Raw genomic sequence first — 15,957 nt, forward strand, 5'->3', positions numbered from 1 at the left:
CCCTTAGCTCCATCACCTCCAAGCTCTTTTAATCCATGTCAAAACTTAAATTATGCTTACCTATAATTTTCTTTTCTTCTGTACGGGGAGAGTTCACAGCTGCATTCATTACTTTTGGGAAATACAAAACCTGGCCACTAGGAGGAGGCAAAGACACCTCAGCCAAAGTCTTAAATACTGCCCCCCACTTCCCTCATCCCCCAGTCATTCTGCCAAGGGAACAAGGAACAGTAGGAGAAATATCAGGGTGAACAAAAGGTGCCAGAACGACTGAGAAAATAAAATGTAAGGCCGCCAACAGAAAAAAAAAATGGGCAGGAGCTGTGGACTCTCCCCGTTCAGAAGATAAGAAAATTATCAGGTAAGCATAATTTCAGGGAGAGTCCACAGCTGCATTCATTACTTTTGGGAGAACAATTCCCAAGCTTATCTTCCACAGAAGCAGGAAGAACAAAAATATGGAAAGAGGACAAGGTAACTGCCCATCAATTAGACCCATAAAGATGTCAATTAGAGATCACTCTAAATTCTGGACTCCACTGAGCACAAGAACCTCTGAGGAGACCAAAGTCCTTCACTCTAGAAGCACACAAATAAAAACCTCTTCATGAACAATGGCAAGGGAAACAACAAAACAACTCCCACACCACATTCTCCCTAACTGAAAGAAAGGAAGAATCAGACAAAAAGGTTAAAAAAACCTCCATAAATAATCCTCGAATATTCAAGGACAAAAAACAGAGATAAAAGCCCCTAGCAGAACTTGAAAAGAAGCGGCTACCAGGATGCAAGAGGACAAAGTCCCATAGAAAACACTCTACCGACTGAGGAGAGCAAAAAAAAGGAAAAATTCCAAATCACCTCCTACATGGATTCAAAAGGAACCAATGTAAAGCCTTAACCGGAACCGAAGTCCCAGAAGGACAAAGGACACAAGTAGAACAAGACTACCTTACCATATCAGCTAACTAGCACAGAGAAACTGCACACCCATAGGTCAGAAACCACCCCGGAACCAGAACAGGAATGGAATAAGAACATCTGTGTACACCACAAACGAAAGCCGCAGGCTTCCAATGGAAAGGCAGTCAGACTAAACGTCAAACCATGGTAACTAGTCAACCGAGGAGCTAGAAAACTCACACCAGGACATTCCTGGGAAGGAACAAGAGAAAAACTCAGAAAGCAGGGCGGACCAACTCCCCCCCTACTAGAAAACGGGGTAAGGGAGGACAACACCCCGACAATAAGGAAGAACCCGCTAAGGGAAGGTTCCTGAACCCACTGCAATGCCTACCAATCCAGTAAGGACCCTTCGGGAGACAAAATACGTAGTTGATGTCCAAACAGAGCAGTCAGAATTCCTGACCCCTACATGAACGAACAGTCCTATCACAGGAACGACAGTCAATGTCCCAAAGGACAAAGAGATTAAAAAATCCCCGCATCGACAAGGCCCAGAGATCAGATAATGAATCTCCAACCACGAGTATCTCAGGAAAGAAACAGGAAGGAGTCACCGACAGCCGGAGAGACGAACTCCGGATCCAGGATACCTATCCTCATTACTCCTCAGAAACCCGAAGGGAGGGTGATACTGCAGACAAGAGAAATCCCTCGACCCACTGAACTCCTAGAGTCAGATGAGGAAAACTACCTCAGGAGGAGCCAACTGAATAGGTGCAGTAGACCAGATCCTTCCAAATAGAAGGAAAAACAAAGAAAACCCAGGAATATTCCAGTAAAGAAATTCCCAGGAAAAACTCCTCCATCTCTCCAGAGAGAGAAGGAACCGCCCCAGTAGGAACAAGGAGATTTCCACAGGAAAACAAGCCTGCTACTGAACGCTGGACAGATTCAAGATTATTAAAATCTCGAAATTAGAGTAACCAAAATGCTGAGGTTAAAAAAAACGGACCACCAAAACCAGGTGCCGGATCCAGACCAAAAACCCTGCGGAACAACCACAAAGTTACCTGGAAATTAAATTTGCACCAAAGATGATGCATGCCATACTCCCATGGGATCTTGGACTCTGATCTCTCATGATGAATCCCAGTGTAAGTCCTCTCAGCTCACAAAGTCCGAAGACAAAGAAAGGACCCAAAAGAGATCAGAACTCCAAGTTAGAGAGACATGACAGTCTCGAAAGATCCCTCTGGATCAACCCTCAGAAAACCTACAGCACAAGGAATTAGCGTACAACTCCCATCGGTAGGCTGCAAGAGAGACTGCATAACGTTCCCCCCAGATCCCCAGTATATAGGATCAAAAGGGGATACTGCAAGGAGAAAAAAACGGTCCCTAAGAACCTAGTCTCCACAAGCAAAAGACCAAAGTCCTACCCCAAAAGGCAAGAGGAAGCGAAAAAGAGGAGAGAAACACTGGCAAAAGAGATCTGAAAATTGGACAATCCAATCCACAAGGAGTACCAATAGGGGGGAATAATTGCCCCCTACAACAGGTATTGGAGATCTCCAAGCAGTTATCTGATCCTCCCCCCTCGGAAGGGAGGACTCTAGCTCCAGTCCAAGGACATCAGGAACTACAAACATACTGCCGTAGCAGAATTCGTCCTGTGACGAAAGGCAAAGAATGACTAGGGGATGAGGGAAGTTGAGGAGATATTTAAGCCTTTGGCTGGGGTGTCTTTGCCTCCTCCTGGTGGCCAGGTTCTGTATTTCCCAAAAGTAATGAATGCAGCTGTGGACTCTCCCCGTTTTAAGAAGAAAAATAGAATAGTTTAATGTGTGTTTCCATTGCATTGTCTACTGGCCATAACAGCCTTTAAAACGAAAGTTTCCTTTTTACATAAAAAATACATATTACAACACTCTCTGCACTCTTTTCTTCTTCTTCTTTCAAAAAGACGGCATTCGATAGGAGGTTGCCACCCAAGACATTAAGAGTTATAGAGAGGACATCCAGATACTGGCAAATCAATCATTACTGTCTAATTCATAGCGTTTCCAATCTGTATGAAAAGTTAATGGCCAAACTGCACAAATATCTAAATTATATACGAAATGTGAGTAGCAGCTATGGGTGGGGAGAATTCAGAGTCTGGTACAAAAACTACATCTGTCCACATCCATTTCAATGACCTAAATCACTGATAGAGCAACTTCCATATATTCATTTCTCAATAACTAAAGACAATGTTTATAAAAACATAATTTATGTAAGAACTTACCTGATAAATTCATTTCTTTCATATTAGCAAGAGTCCATGAGCTAGTGACGTATGGGATATACATTCCTACCAGGAGGGGCAAAGTTTCCCAAACCTTAAAATGCCTATAAATACACCCCTCACCACACCCACAATTCAGTTTAACGAATAGCCAAGAAGTGGGGTGATAAGAAAAAAGTGCGAAAGCATATAAAATAAGGAATTGGAATAATTGTGCTTTATACAAAAAAAATCATAACCACCACAAAAAAAGGGCGGGCCTCATGGACTCTTGCTAATATGAAAGAAATGAATTTATCAGGTAAGTTCTTACATAAATTATGTTTTCTTTCATGTAATTAGCAAGAGTCCATGAGCTAGTGACGTATGGGATAATGACTACCCAAGATGTGGATCTTTCCACACAAGAGTCACTAGAGAGGGAGGGATAAAATAAAGACAGCCAATTCCTGCTGAAAATAATCCACACCCAAAATAAAGTTTAATGAAAAAACATAAGCAGAAGATTCAAACTGAAAACGCTGCCTGAAGTACTTTTCTACCAAAAACTGCTTCAGAAGAAGAAAATACAACAAAATGGTAGAATTTGGTAAAAGTATGCAAAGAGGACCAAGTTGCCGCTTTGCAAATCTGATCAACCGAAGCTTCATTCCTAAACGCCCAGGAAGTAGAAACTGACCTAGTAGAATGAGCTGTAATCCTATGAGGAGGAGTCTTACCCGACTCAACATAGGCAAGATGAATTAAAGATTTCAACCAAGATGCCAAAGAAATGGCAGAAGTTTTCTGGCCTTTCTAAAACCGGAAAAGATAACAAATAAACTTGAAGTCTTTCGGAAAGACTTAGTAGCTTCAACATAATATTTCAAAGCTCTAATAACATCCAAAGAATGCAACGATTTCTCCTTAGAATTCTTAGGATTAAGACATAATGAAGGAACCACAATGTCTCTACTAATGTTGTTGGAATTCACAACTTAGGTAAAAATTCAAAAGAAGTTCGCAACACCGTCTTATCCTGATGAAAAATCAGAAAAGGAGACTCACAAGAAAGAGCAGATAATTCAGAAACTCTTCTGGCAGAAGAGATGGCCAAAAGGAACAAAACTTTCCAAGAAAGTAATTTAATATCCAATGAATGCATAGGTTCAAATGGAGGAGCTTGAAGAGCCCCCAGAACCAAATTCAAACTCCAAGGAGGAGAAATTGACTTAATGAAAGGCTTTATACGAACCAAAGCTTGTACAAAACAATGAATATCAGGAAGAATAGCAATCTGTCTGTGAAAAAGAACAGAAAGAGCAGAGATTTGACCTTTCAAGGAACTTGCGGACAAACCCTTATCTAAACCATCCTGAAGAAACTGTAATATTCTCGGTATTCTAAAAGAATGCCAAGAAAAATGATGAGAAAGACACCAAGAAATATAAGTCTTCCAGACTCTATAATATATCTCTCTGGATACAGATTTACGAGCCTGTAACATAGTATTAATCACAGAGTCAAAGAAACCTCTTTGACCAAGAATCAAGCGTTCAATCTCCATACCTTTAAATTTAAGGATTTCAGATCCTGATGGAAAAAAGGACCTTGAGACAAAAGGTCTGGTCTTAACGGAAGAGTCCACGGTTGGCAAGAGGCCATCCGGACAAGATCCGCATACCAAAACCTGTGAGGCCATGCCGGAGCTACCAGCAGAACAAACGAGCATTCCTTCAGAATCTTGGAGATTACTCTTGGAAGAAGAACTAGAGGCGGAAAGATATAGGCAGGATGATACTTCCAAGGAAGTGATAATGCATCCACTGCCTCCGCCTGAGGATCCCGGGATCTGGACAGATACCTGGGAAGTTTCTTGTTTAGATGAGAAGCCATCAGATCTATTTCTGGAAGTTCCCACATTTGAACAATCTGAAGAAATACCTCTGGGTGAAGAGACCATTCGCCCGGATGCAACGTTTGGCGACTGAGATAATCCGCTTTCCAATTGTCCATACCTGGGATATGAACCGCAGAGATTAGACAGGAGCTGGATTCTGCCCAAACCAAAATTCGAGATACTTCTTTCATAGCCAGAGGACTGTGAGTCCCTCCTTGATGATTGATGTATGCCACAGTTGTGACATTGTCTATCTGAAAACAAATGAACAACTCTCTCTTGAGAAGAGGCCAAGACTGAAGAGCTCTGAAAATTGCACGGAGTTCCAAAATATTGATCGGAAATCTCACCTCCTGAGATTCCCAAACCCCTTGTGCCGTCAGATACCCCCACACAGCTCCCCAACCTGTAAGACTTGCATCTGTTGAGATTATAGTCCAGGTCGGAAGAACAAAGAAGCCCCCTGAACTAAACGATGGTGATCTGTCCACCATGTCAGAGAGTGTTGTAAAATCGGTTTAAAGATATTAATTGAGATATCTTTGAGTAATCCCTGCACCATTGGGTCAGCATACAGAGCTGAAGAGGTCGCATGTGAAAACGAGCAAAGGAGATCGCATCTGATGCGGCAGTCCTAAGACCCAACATTTCCATGCATAAGGCTACCAAAGGGAATGATTGTGACTGAAGGTTTTGACAAGCTGATATCAATGTTAAACTTCTCTTGTCTGACAAGGACAGAGTCATAGACACTGAATTTATCTAGAAACCTAAAAAGGTTACCCTTGTCTGAGGAATCAATGAACTGAATGGTAAATTGATCCTCCAACCATGAAATTGAAGAAACAACACAAGTCGATTCGTATGAGATTCTTCGAAAATGAGAAGACTGAGCAAGTACCAAGATATCGTCCAAATAAGGAAATACCAAAAACCCTATTCTCTGATTACAGAAAAAAGGGGCACCGAGAACCTTTGAAAAAAATTCTTGGAACTGAGGCTAGGCCAAACGGTAGAGCCACAAAACTGGTAATGCTTGTCTAAAAAGAGAATCTCAGACACTAAAAGTGATCTGGATGAATCGGAATATGCAGATACACATCCTGTAAATCTATTGTAGACATATAATGCCCTTGCTAAACAAAAGGCAGGATAGTCCTACAGTAACCATCTTGAATGTTGGTATCCTAACATAACGATTCAATAATGACAGATCCGGAACTGGTCTGAAGGAATTGACCTTCTTTGGTACAAATGAAGAGATAAAATAAAACCCCAGCCCCTGTTCCAGAACTGGAACTGGCAAAAATACTCCAGCCAACTCTAGATCTGAAACACATTACAGAAATGCTGAGCCTTTGCTGAGTTAACTGGGACACGGGAAAGAAAAGAATCTCTTAGCAGGAGGCCTTAACTTGAAGCCAATTCTGTACCTTTCTGAAACAATGTTTCTGAAACCAGAGATTAAGAACGGAATTGATCCAAATTTCTTTGAAGAAAACGTAATCTGCCCCATACCAGCTGAGCTGGAATAAGGGCCGCACCTTCATAGGTACTTAGGAGCTGGCTATAGGTTTCTATAAGGCTTGGATATATTCCAAACTGGAAATAGTTTCCAAACTGATACCGCTCCTGAGGATGAAGGATCAGGCTTTTGTTCCTTGTAAGGAAAGGAACTAAAATGATTATTTACCCTGGAAAGAAAGGGAAAGCAAAGATGACTTAGAAGACATGTCAGCATTCCAAGTTTAATCCATAAAGCTTCTCTAGCTAAAAATAGCTAGAGACATATACCTGACATCAACTCTAATGATATCAAAAGATGGTATCACCAATAAAATTATTAGCATGTTATAGAATAATAATAATGCTATAAAATTATGATCTGTTACTTGTTGCTCTAAAGCTTCTAATCAAAAAGTTGAAGCTGCAGCAACATCCGCTAAAAATATAGCAGGTCTAAGAAGATTACCTGAACATAAGTAAGCTTTTCTTAGAAAGGATTCAATTTTCCTATCTAAAGGATCCTTAAATGAAGTACTATCTGCCGTAGGAATAGTAGTACATTAGCAGGAGTAGAGATAGCCCCATAACCTTAGGGATTTTTGTCTCAAAAAACTCTAATCTGTCAGATGGCACAGGATATAATTTGCTTAAACGTCTAGAAGGAGTAAATAAATTACCCAAATTATTCCATTCCCTGGAAATTACTTCAGAAATAGCATCAGGGAGATAAAACACTTCTGGAATAACTACAGGAGATTTAAAAACCTTATTTAAACGTTTACATTTAGAATCAAGAGGACCAGAATCCTCTATTTCTAATGCAAATAACACTTCTTTAAGTAAAGAACGAATAAATTCCATCTTGAACAAATACAAAGATTTATCAGCATCAACCTCTGAGACAGAAACCTCTGAACCAGAAGAACCATTATCAGTATCAGAATGATGATGTTCATTTAAAAATTCATCTGAAAAAAGAGAAGTTTTAAAAGACTTTTATGTATACTAGAAGGAGAAATAACAGACATAGCCTTCTTAATGGATTTAAAAAATAAAATCTCTTATGTTATCAGGAACACTCTGAAAATTAGATGTTGACGGAACAGCAACAGGTAATGTAACAGTACTAAAGGAAATTTTATCTGCATTAATAAGTTTGACATGACATGCAATACAAATAACAGCTGGAGAAACAGATACCAAAAGTTTATAGCAGATACACTTAGCTTGGTAGCTCCAGCACTGTGCAGTGACTTTCCTGAAGTAACTTCTGACTCAGTTGCAACGTGGAACATCTTGCAATATGTAAAAGAAAAAAACAACATATAAAGCAAAATTGATCAAATTCCTTAAATGACAGTTTCAGGAATGGGAAAAAATGCCAAAGAACAAGCTTCTAGCAACCAGAAGCAATAAAAAATGAGACTTAAATAATGTGGAGACAAAAGTGACGCCCATATTTTTTCGCGCCAAATAAGACGCCCACATTATTTGGCGCCTAAATGCTTTTTGGCGCCAAAAATGACGCCACATCCGGAACGCCGACATTTTTGGCGCAAAATAACGTCAAAGAATGACGCAACTTCCGGCGACACGTATGACGCCGGAAACGGAAATAGAATTTTTGCGCCAAAAAAGTCCGCGCCAAGAATGACGCAATAAAATGAAGCATTTTCAGCCCCCGCGAGCCTAACAGCCCACAGGGAAAAAGTCAAATTTTAAGGTAAAAAATGTTAAATTAAAATGCATTATCCCAAATATGAAACTGACTGTCTGAAAAATAAGGAAAGTTGAACATTCTGAGTCAAGGCAAATAAATGTTTGAATACATATATTTAGAACTTTATAAACAAAGTGCCCAACCATAGCTAGGAGTGTCACAGAAAATAAGACTTACTTACCCCAGGACACTCATCTACATATAGCAGATAGCCAAACCAGTACTGAAACGAGAATCAGCAGAGGTAATGGTATATATAAGAGTATATTGTCGATCTGAAAAGGGAGGTAAGAGATGAATCTCTACGACCGATAACAGAGAACCTATGAAATAGACCCCTTAGAAGGAGATCACTGCATTCAAATAGGCAATACTCTCCTCACATCCCTCTGACATTCACTGCACGCTGAGAGGAAAACCGGGCTCCAACTTGCTGCGGAGCGCATATCAACGTAGAATCTAGCACAAACTTACTTCACCACCTCCATCGGAGGCAAAGTTTGTAAAACTGAATTGTGGGTGTGGTGAGGGGTGTATTTATAGGCATTTTAAGGTTTGGGAAACTTTGCCCCTCCTGGTAGGAATGTATATCCCATACGTCACTAGCTCATGGACTCTTGCTAATTACATGAAAGAAATATGGTAGCAGGTAGGTGAGGGCCTATACAAAAGGACTAGATTTATAAAGCTGCATTCACAGCTTTTTCAGCTATGTGTAGCAGGTTTGCTTAAGCGAGCCTGCTGCCACATATTTAAAAAGCGGATGCAGCTTCTTTTTTCCTCTCCGCCAACTCCGAGTTAGTGAGTTCAATCACACCGACACTTGTTCGGGATAATTCACATTCCCTACTCTAGATCAATTGGTTGCACCAGAGCAGATGTCGGCATTGCAAAAGAATCCTCTTGAGCAATGTTAACTTTCACCATACAATGCAACATTGCTAGTGGCGACTGGAGGCAGCCAGGTTTAATACATACAAACCTGTCCGCCTATAGGGTCAATTTGTCAATTTTGCATAGAAAAGCAAATATTGCATGGCAAGTTAATATCTTTAACTTTCAGAAACAATAAGAAATCATAAGAACAATGACTATAATCATACCTGGAAATGTTTTTATAAAACTTAACATGTGTTAACTAATATTTAAGTACAGAATACAATTTTTACACAAAATCATGGAATGTTACTGGATTCTTTTCCCTGACCACTTCACCTCATGGCTACCTTATTTCCTCTCCTGTGTCATCTGCCCTCATTCTTGGGAACGTCAATATTACCATTGATAATTCTAGTGTTTATGGAGTTTCAAAGCTCCTGGAGCTCACTTTATCATTTGGCTCTCACAGTAGACTAATTCCCACACTCACAAAGTTGGACATTCAATTGCCATAATCTTCAGCCAACATTGTTCTGTTTCTCAGTTTACTAAACTACCCATTCCCACCTCTAAGCACCATCTCTTAAAATGCAGCATCACTACAACTACAGCATACATACAACCTAACCCTTCAAAAAGACTCCATAGAAATTCACACACCATAAACCCAGAACTAATCTAAACCCCTTTCTCCCTGCATTTTCCTCTCATTCCTGTCCTGAGGAATCTATCTCTCTGTATAATTCCATTCTGACCTTAACAAAATAGCCCCTCCTTCCATAGCTCGCACCCGATGGAAGCACCCCCCAAACTTGGCACACACATCTGACACCCTACTTGCAAAAATGCACCTGCAGAACAGCACTGGAGGAAATCTTACTGTCTCCTTCCTGCATAACAAATTTATGATGTGCTCCCACTCTTCCGAATGCAACCTCTCCAAACAAAACTTTTCATTTACTGTATGTCACACAATCCTAAGAGTCTTTTCTCCAGTTTTAATACCATCCTGTGCAATCCTTCTCCTACCATTACCACTTCTCTTATGGCACATGGCTTTTCAATACAATTTAAAACCAAAATTTACTCCATCCAAATAGAAATAACCTCCTACCACAACAATATCTACACCTAAAAAATCACTGCAAACTTATAAACTCAGCCTACCCCAAATTCAGCACATTCACACCTGTTACAGAGGACATTTCTGCTCTCCTTTCATCTTACTATCTCATGGCCTGTCCCCTCAATCCTATTCCCTCGTAACTGCTAGCTTCCCTTTTCCCTACTAGAAGAATTTTTGCAATATACTTCCACTAGTAAAATGTACTGTATTCAACCACCACACCTTCTCAGAGAGTCAGTGGTGGCATATATGACACAAATTACTTCTTCAAAGAAGCAATACACACCATCAATAATATTTTAAGGTATAATATTAGTGCATTTAATGATGAATCTGCGTAAAAATGTGTAATTTACATTGGAGGCTGCTGAGAACAGCGTATATGACCATTTTACTTCCAATCTTATATGGGACAAGGATCTGTGCTGATACGTTATGACATTCTGTTATTTTATCCTTTTCATTTCTATTGTTTGCTTTGTTTACTTTTGTTACTTTATGAAAGGGATGTGAAACCAAATTTTTTTTCTCTTTCATGATTCAGATCATACAATTTTTTTTTTTTTATTATTTTTTTTTTTTAAAGATTTTTTTATTGAAGTTTCAAAAAAAATACAAATGATACAAAGTACAACCTTTGCCCATTCAGAATATGAACATTAGAGAACAACATGCAATATTATAACATCGATTTTATCTATGTGTATAGAAGAGGAGTAACTGAAGTATGTGTCAAGTTAAGTCATAGATCATAGATTTTCAGGGCTCATAGAGATAAGCATAACTATAATAATACGATAAGGCCAGGCTTAATATACCTTGACTTATGTGGTGTCTATAAAGATGCTAGATGTATGCTTGGGCAAACTGAAATGAAACTTCATTTTATATTTTAATAATTGTGATCTAGTCTCCACGTCTCTATGGTAAAGAATTTCTGCGATAATGTGGGGAGTTAGTTTTTAGGATGACCCATAGTAGGTCATAGAGAACTGGAAGAAAGAGGGATTACAGTGGACAAGAGCCACTCGAGTTGTGGTGGGGGGAGGGGAGGGGGAGGAGAAAGTGAGGAGGGCGGAGCCCACTTTGATAGGACCCCAGTGTGGGCTTGTGTCTAGGTCTACACATGCCATATATGTACAGAGCAACAACTAAGATGGGGGCTATGGGAGGCATCTAATGTACTATGTATGTCTATGGGGCAAGGGTAGCGTAAGATATTATAGGAGCCTATACGATACTGCATATCATAAAGTGTGAAAGGCTTGCCTTAGTTGGTAGTTAAAGCGTAAAAGAAAAGGTTATGATTTGGGGTTATATGGAGATAATATAGTTATAGTGTCTGTGCAGGTAGCCCCTACAGATTTAACTTAACTATACAAATGAGGCATATATACGCAGTTGTCTGTAAGACTATGTGAGGGTATGGGATCTAGCATTATAATAAAGGGAATTAAGATGAGATGTGCTATATAGGGTTTCACTTAGCTGTGTGACAAATTATGTGTTAGAGTCTGACTTATATCACTGCTGATCAAGTACTATTTTAGGACTTTAAGGATCCTCATTTTAGCCATAGGAGATAACTATGTTTCAAACTGAAAATGGCTATGTGTGAAAGCAGCTGCAAATCAATGACACTGGTATATATCCTTGTGGAGAACAGAGTGAGTACTCACCAACTCCGGAGAGTAACAGGCTTAAACTAAACACATAATAAAACACAGACGAATAGGTAAGGCTATTAGGGCAGCAGCAGGAAGGGAAGCTGTTGCCATTAAGTGATTAATGTCTAGGGCATATTTGTACCGAAGAGAAATGTTATGACGCTATACAGGGCTTCTTCTCAATCCTACTATTAGAGGGTGATAATAAAACTATATTTCAGACTCGTTGGGATTATAGAATATTCAGGAAGTCAGGACTCTAGTATCCGTGTTATGCACATGTCCAAGTTCAATGGGGTGTAAATTCTAATACATTTAGGACATTAGGTATAGGCCCTCTTTAAATTAACGTCTAGATCAACAATCTTATTTAAGTATCCTGGTAATTGCATTCCTAAAAAAACAAACATGTAAACTGGTGAGTAGCTACAACATACAAAAAGGGATGAAAAGAACCGGTCTATTTTGCAACTGAACCATGCAGCATTATGACTTTGCGAGTCAGCCTACCCCAGACCGGCTCTGATCTTGTGAATAGTCTCCTGTGTGGAGCCTGGCTATGGGGTCATGTAAGGCACAATAGCATAGTCCAGTGATATAATTCAAAGTCCCGATCGTGAAGACCAAATAGAATAGTCTGTTTATTGCATAGCTCTGGAGCCAGTGGAGGGTAAACAGTTAGTTAGAGCCCATTTCTTTTTGAGATTGTGGTCTCTTGCTGCGTGCTGAGAGCTCTTGGTAGGACATGTCGCGATCGCTGCAAGACTGCCTCGTGGTTGAGGCCTCTGACTGTACTCCGCTATCTAGGAGCAAGTCTTCCACATCGCTGCCTACCTTCCCCGTGGCGGAGTGAGTAGCTGCGTCATCGATTTGCACTAGATCTGGCGGGTCATCTTTATAGTAGGTTCTCATAATCCTGTCCACCTTAACCCCGAGCCCAGTCTGCCGCTCCAGGGCCAGAGCTGAGAGTGGTTTAGTGGAGTTGGAAGTAGGATCAGCTTGCTGGTGCAATGTTGAAGGTACTTGGCTGGTTGCGTCCGCCATTCTATCTTGTTTAAGTAAATGTGCGACCGGGGAGGGTAAATTGTTGGGATCTTCTTCTGGCCAGTTAGATGAGTTCTCCCGGCTGAGAGATAGGTGCTTAGAGAGGATAGTGAACTGGGCATCCATGCGGGATCCCAGCGCGATCAGAGCTTCTAGTATTAAAGAGTCCATCCCCTCAGCTCAGTAGAGGATCCGAACCGGTGAGGAATGAGCCTTAGTAGGAAGTCTAGGAGCTCCAGATCATACAATTTTGAACAATTTCCAAATTTACTTCTATTATCTGATTTACTTCATTCTCTTGCCTTCACTTGTTGAAGGAGCAGAAATGCACTACTGAGAGAAAGCGGAGAGCCAATGACAAGAGGCATATATATGCAGACACAAATTGGTAGCTTCTGAGCCTACCTAGGCATACTTTTCAACAAAGGATACAAAGAGAATAAAAACAAATAGAAATTGAAAAAAATTAGGTTTCATGTACCTTTAAGTTTTGCTGGGTTAACAGTTGCAGGGCAAGTAAATCCTTTCTGTCACATCCTGTATCAGTGAATACCACATATTAACCCAGCTAAAAGTTTCCCTTATTTTTCAAATAAAGATTAAAAAATATTTTGAACTTACACAGATTAGAAATCAAGAAGTTGTACTGTACTCACACCTCATGACATGGTAAATTCACTTTCTGTATTAAACTGCAGTGAAACACTAATCAGAAAGAGTACAATTCTACATTAACATCTAATACATTGAAACTTCTTAATAAATCACAAATTGTTTAATAAGTGAACATTATGATTATATGGTTTGAAATACCTTTTCACCATTGCCGGGTTATAAAGATAGATCTTCATAAATTGCCTTTCCTTTTCATGATATCCATAGAAAGGTCTGCATAAGAAGCATAAAAACAAATCAAATTACTAAGAAGTACTAATTTAAAATGGAAGCATAATTTATGCTAATAAAACTATTCTATGCACATTACTTCTAAGAATGCTGATGAATAAAGCAATTTGAAAATATATAGTCTATACAAGTTTTAAAGAAACCTTTATAAAACAACAAAACATTCAATAGAATCAGTCAGTATATGACTGTAGAGATTACAAAAGCCAAAATCACAGGAAAAGTGTGTAGTGGTAATTTATTTCCTATAAGAACAAAAAAGACTTAAAAAAAAATAATAATAATAAAAATCTAATGACAACAATGCTTGCTTCCCAAGATGATAACGTTTTAACAGCTCATTAAATGTTACCTACTTTTCTACTAACTAGTTAGTTATTCCTATGCTTTCTTCACTTTTCTGTTTTTTTTTTACAGTACTTTAAATCAGTGTGAATAAAATCAATGATATATATATATATATATATATATATATATATATATATATATATATATATATATATATATATATAAAAAATAATTAAAATCAATTTTTTTATTTAACTTTTTTTTATTTAAAATTTGATTTCTTTTGATAAAATTCATGTTGAGGAAAGTGTTGTCCACAGATAGCTTTCTATTCAAGATACATTAACGCTAAATGTTATTCATCCTGAATTCAGATTTTTTTTTTATTATGTAGCATGAGGCTGCATATTAATGGCTACAATGTTTTTTTTGGTAAATTAATTCCATTAATCCATTCACAATGTCATGCTCTCCCAGAGGTTTTTGTAACATTATTTTGACCATATTTTCTATCTAAAAGATATAACCACAGGAGCAACCTGCAAAACACTTAACACCAGTTAAAGATTTCATGGAAGAGAAATAGGCGTGATAACAGGTTTAATATGAACCAGAGCCTGAACAAAAACTGTGAACAGTTAGATTAGCAATCTTTCTATGGAACAAGACTGAAAGAGCAGAAATCTGCCCCTTCAGAGAACTAACTGGCAGATAGGTCCAAAAACTGCAGAATCCTAGGAATTCTGAAAGAATGCCAAGAAAAACCCATGCTCTATACAGCAGGAACTAAAGGCCTTCCAGACCTTGTGATAGATCTTCTTTAAGAACCTGAATCAAGGTTTCAATCACAGAATCTGAGAAACCCCTATGTCTAAGGACTAAGTGTTCAATTTCCATGCCATCAAGTTCAGAGACTTGAGATCTGGATGGAAAAATTGACCTTGGGACAAAAAGGTCTGAACGCAAAGGAAGAGGTCAAGAAGGGCAACTGGACATCTGAACCATTTCCACATACCAAATCTTACGAGGCCATGGTGGGGCAACCAGGATTACAGATGACTTCTCTAGGCTTATATTAGAAATTACTCTGGGAAGACGAATCAGATAAGCAGGCTGAAAAGACCAAGGAACTACTAGAAAATCCACTAAATTTGCCTGAGGATCCCTGGACAAAGCAAACTACCTTTGAAGTTTGTTTTTCAAACGAGAGGCCATCAGATCTATCGCTGGTAGAACCCAAAAATCCACAATCTTGTTGAACACATCCTGGTGAAGAGACCGCTGGATGTAGAGATTGACAATTGAGAAAGTCTGCCTCCCAGTTGTTCACTCCGGGAATATGAACTGCAGAGACTAGGTAAGAATTGGTTTCTGCCCATGAGAGAATCCGAGACACCTCCATCATTGCCAGGGAACTGCAATTTCCCCCCTCTGATGGTTGACATAAGCTACTGCTGTTACATTGTCTGTCTGGAAACACAGATGAGACTCCCTCTTCAACAGAGGCCAAGCTTGAAGGGCCCTGAAAATTGAATGGAATTCAAGAACACTGATTGGTAACCACACCTCCTGAGGATCCCAAACTCCCTGTGTTATCAGAGACCCCCAAACAGCTTCCCACCCTTATAGACTTGCATCTGTAGTGTTCACAGTCCAGGTAGGATGAGCAAAATAAGTCTGAATAATAAAGTTATAATCATGCCACCAAGTTAGAGACTGACTTGAACTAAAATCCAAAAATATCCTTTG

The 15,957-nt window shown here is 39.3% G+C and overlaps 1 protein-coding gene across 1 annotated transcript in view; it reads right to left on the minus strand.

Annotated features, from left to right (window-relative positions):
* The window catches only part of REV3L (REV3 like, DNA directed polymerase zeta catalytic subunit), a 471,052-nt gene that overhangs the window by 276,096 nt on the left and 178,999 nt on the right, over positions 1 to 15,957 (minus strand). Inside the window, exon 3 of the mRNA XM_053710865.1 lies at positions 13,828 to 13,902. Coding sequence (XP_053566840.1) covers positions 13,828 to 13,902 — 75 coding nt within the window. The remainder of the gene's footprint in view (positions 1 to 13,827; positions 13,903 to 15,957) is intronic.

Source organism: Bombina bombina, chromosome 4 (genome assembly GCF_027579735.1).
Source record: "Bombina bombina isolate aBomBom1 chromosome 4, aBomBom1.pri, whole genome shotgun sequence".
Classification (NCBI taxonomy): domain Eukaryota; kingdom Metazoa; phylum Chordata; class Amphibia; order Anura; family Bombinatoridae; genus Bombina; species Bombina bombina.